Source organism: Fusarium oxysporum, chromosome 5 (genome assembly GCF_000149955.1).
Source record: "Fusarium oxysporum f. sp. lycopersici 4287 chromosome 5, whole genome shotgun sequence".
In the NCBI taxonomy this organism is placed as follows: Eukaryota; Fungi; Ascomycota; class Sordariomycetes; order Hypocreales; family Nectriaceae; genus Fusarium; species Fusarium oxysporum.
In genome coordinates, this window is record NC_030990.1 from 4,824,726 (window position 1) to 4,828,177 (window position 3,452).

General features: G+C 43.1%; 1 protein-coding gene across 1 annotated transcript; it reads right to left on the reverse strand.

The window, feature by feature from the left end:
• Positions 1-298: 298 nt before the first annotated feature.
• On the reverse strand, positions 299-2,525 carry FOXG_18363 (uncharacterized protein; the record flags this gene model as incomplete). Its single annotated transcript, XM_018398436.1, has 3 exons — positions 299-1,766; positions 1,815-2,057; positions 2,110-2,525. The coding sequence occupies 3 exons, from the start codon at positions 2,523-2,525 to the stop codon at positions 299-301; spliced, it is 2,127 nt and encodes a 708-aa protein (XP_018236280.1).
• Between the last annotated feature and the right edge of the window lie 927 nt (positions 2,526-3,452).

The window sequence follows — 3,452 nt, forward strand, 5'->3', positions numbered from 1 at the left end:
ATAATTTAAAATTAAGAACTTAAGATTTATTAGATATATATTATTTATAGTTTATAAGTATATATTAATAAATAAAATATAGCCCCTAGCTAAAAATCATAATAATAATCTGCCTTTAAAATAAGATATTAAAGAAGTATTAAAGCTATTTAAGCTAAAACCTTTTAAGGGATAAGCTATTAATATATTTACTTTAATTACCTTATTAGCATAGGCCAATTATCTTTTAATCTCTGGCATTATAGTATTAAACCTGAAAAAGGGGTTAAATTATTAGGTTAAATATTCTTATTCTCTCTTAATTCTCTAAAGATGCCTTATGAATATAAATCGTCAAGAACGTTCTGGGGATATCCTCGCCACTTTTTGGATCCTTCTCTAGCCTGGCAAACTTGTCAAAGTTCGGCGAAAATATGCACCGGTGACTTGGGTTGTTTTCAAAGCGGTGGACTAGGTGCATCCCCTCGATTTGCAAGATTTTGGTTTCTGTAGTAAACCTCCGCTCTTGACTTGACGATGTTTCGGCATTCGAGGGCTCTTTCTTATCTACAGCAACCTCTTTAGCTCTAGTTATCATCAAGAGCTTCCCATCCGCGGAAATCTTGCCATCTGTGTAGAACACTCTGCGTGCGGAAGACGGGGAACCATCCCGAGGAACCTTGCTATTTCGGAAGATGTGGCGAAATTTCATAACACCCGAAAGAAGATCGTAGCCAAAAACCGTAATGGCTGTGGTCCTTCTCCGGTGGCTATCGGGATCAAAAGCCCTGGTTTCTGTCATAATCACCACAGTGTCGCCTGCTGAAGCGATACCACGAGCATACCCATGGAAAGCACGTTTGGGCTTCAGTCTTATCTCATCGGGCCACTGAACTTCAGGCAAAACATCTAATTCTTTATCGACAAAACAATCGCGATGCAGCTTCCAGGTGAGAATCTTTGGAGGATATTCATCGACTAAGGCTGTGACAGTTTGGCTGCTATGTGACAATGCAAAAAGCGTAACCCCTCTGCTTTTGAGCAACTGTTTGTATTGCGAGCGTATGATTTGTCTGCCATATGGACCATCCAGCCTCTGTACTTTGACAAGCCAGCATCCTTCGTCGTAATCTGATAACGTCAATAGTGAACAGTTGTTCGAGATTTGTACGATGGATAGGTGACCCCATAATTCTTGGTTCTGTATTGGCAAAATCGTCTTGCCTGTCCGTCTGTCATATATTGTCCAATGTCTGTGCCTTGGTGTTTGCCTCACCATTAACAGAGAAGCATCCGCGCTCAAAACCTCAAGTTCTGAGAACCAAGTAGGACCGAGGAGATGGTCCGTTGGGTCAATAGTGGGTAGTGGATGTTCGGCGACTTCTCCAGAACGGATATCATAGGTTCTGAAAGGTCTTTTGTCGGCTTTCCACAAGAGAGTAGCACCATCTGATGGCAGCATACAGCTCCGGAACTCGCTGGATCGATGATCCAACTCAACTGGTAGGGACTGACGTTGCTGAGAAACGTAGGGTCGACTTTTGATCCGTGCTAAGAAGTTTGGAAATGGCATACTGATTATGTCTGCACTTTTCTGGTCCTGGGAATGCGAATCGACATCCGAGTTCCCAGCCAATGTCACTCTATTGGCCATCGGTGTGGCTTTCACCAGGCTCGCAGGCTGCTTCCCCGGTGTGTTTGCCTCGTCTGGGGTCGGATCCTGCCATATCGCATCGAAATAAGCCAAGTCTTCTGACTCAGCAGAACGATCCCCACAATCAGTAATTCTGTCTGGTATCAGTTGTGACCCTGAAGGATTTCTTGCTCAAACTCACTGACTGGTCTCAACCTCGGGAGACGCTGGCCGCGATGACGTGCCAAAGACAGAACCCGCAACGGAAGAAATATCATTCAGATAATTTTTCAACATGTACGAGTGAGGGCCAGGTAGGTATGAACCCTCAATTTTGGCTTCTAAATTTCTGATCCTGGCCTCAATGCTAGATACACCTCCCTTGATGTGGGTAGTATCATCTAGGATGTTTATTGTGTTATTTTTTATGTCCTTAGAAGCTGCACTGTATGTTGAAGTTAATACTTGAAAGTTATGAAGAACTAATCTTGACCTACTATGTGATAACATCTACTGCTAAGTTGAGAGCTCTTCGGTTTGTTTCGAGTGACGCCTTGAACCCAGAAATCTTCCTCTTTCCGCTGGTAGCCCAGTTCACTGCTGCTAATTTCCCTTTATGGCCTGACAGGACGCCATCTATGTCTCTAGCCACATTCAGTGAACTAGTAATGATTTCGTTAATGTTGTTCTTGGTATTTTTGGTCACATCGCTATCGACAAAATCGCAGTCATCTGGGACAAGGTCTTGAAGTAAGCCTAGGGTTTGCCTCAAAGCGGAAAGCTCTTGGTTGACAGAAACCAGGTCATTCTTCGCATCTTTACAGTCCCTGATAAATTGAGAGACGATAACAAATGTCTTGTCGGAGGCTTGTATCAAAGCCACACAGGAGGCAGCGACAGACAGACCATCCATCGTGGCGGTGTAACAATTAGAGCAAAGATACGAATGTCAGAAGTTTTTCCAGGTGCAAATGTAAGAAGCTGAGAAAAAGCTTATGCGTTCCGCAGGGGCGGGGAAGCAATAAATACTAAGAGAATAATAATCAGGCTGGAAAATAATAAATCCTGCACGCCACCAAAAGAGCTAATGCGCCCTGCTGTTCGCCTAATGAGGCAATGCAGTAAGATTAACAAATTCTACGGGTTTTCAGCAGGCTGATTTAAGACCTCGTACTAATTGTATAAACCCGAAATGTCTTGAAGTATCTTCAAGGCATTCAAAACTTGTTTGCGTGTCAAGTTGTGATCTCGATTTTCGACCCTACCTATGCACCTATGGTCTTCTCCAAATAGTTCAGCCAATTCACCCAGCACTTTTCGCATCTTTTCCTCACTCCACCCCTTCCTTGCCATCAAGTCCTTAGATTAAGTATTGATCTTTGGCTCCGAAGGATTAGTGCGAAAAGAGCACGTTTCTTTTTTATTTTACTCCTTGTGTGTCGCGATTTTGTCTTGCAATAGGATTGGCAAATTGGAACGTTCGTGGATAAATAGGTTACTCAGTCTACAACAAATATTACCAATCCGATTTTTTGTACTTATCGAAGCCGTAGCGCGCATAAGGACTCGGACTCTTCTAAACCGAGGTCTCAACCGAGTATCAACAACAAACAGGCCAATGTTATGGTTTGCTAACCTCGGTCTGGCAAGACCAATCGTGGCTGCAGTTGCTCGTAGTTTGCACACAACACATAAAGTTTCATCAAGGATCATAGGGAGTCATTCCATCAAATGGCCTACGTCTGACGTATTTCAAATTCCTATCCCGTTAGTTATCATACATCTTAGCTTGGTAGAGCAAGTGCGCTTCCTTCAAAATACTCCCATACACGGAAGCCAA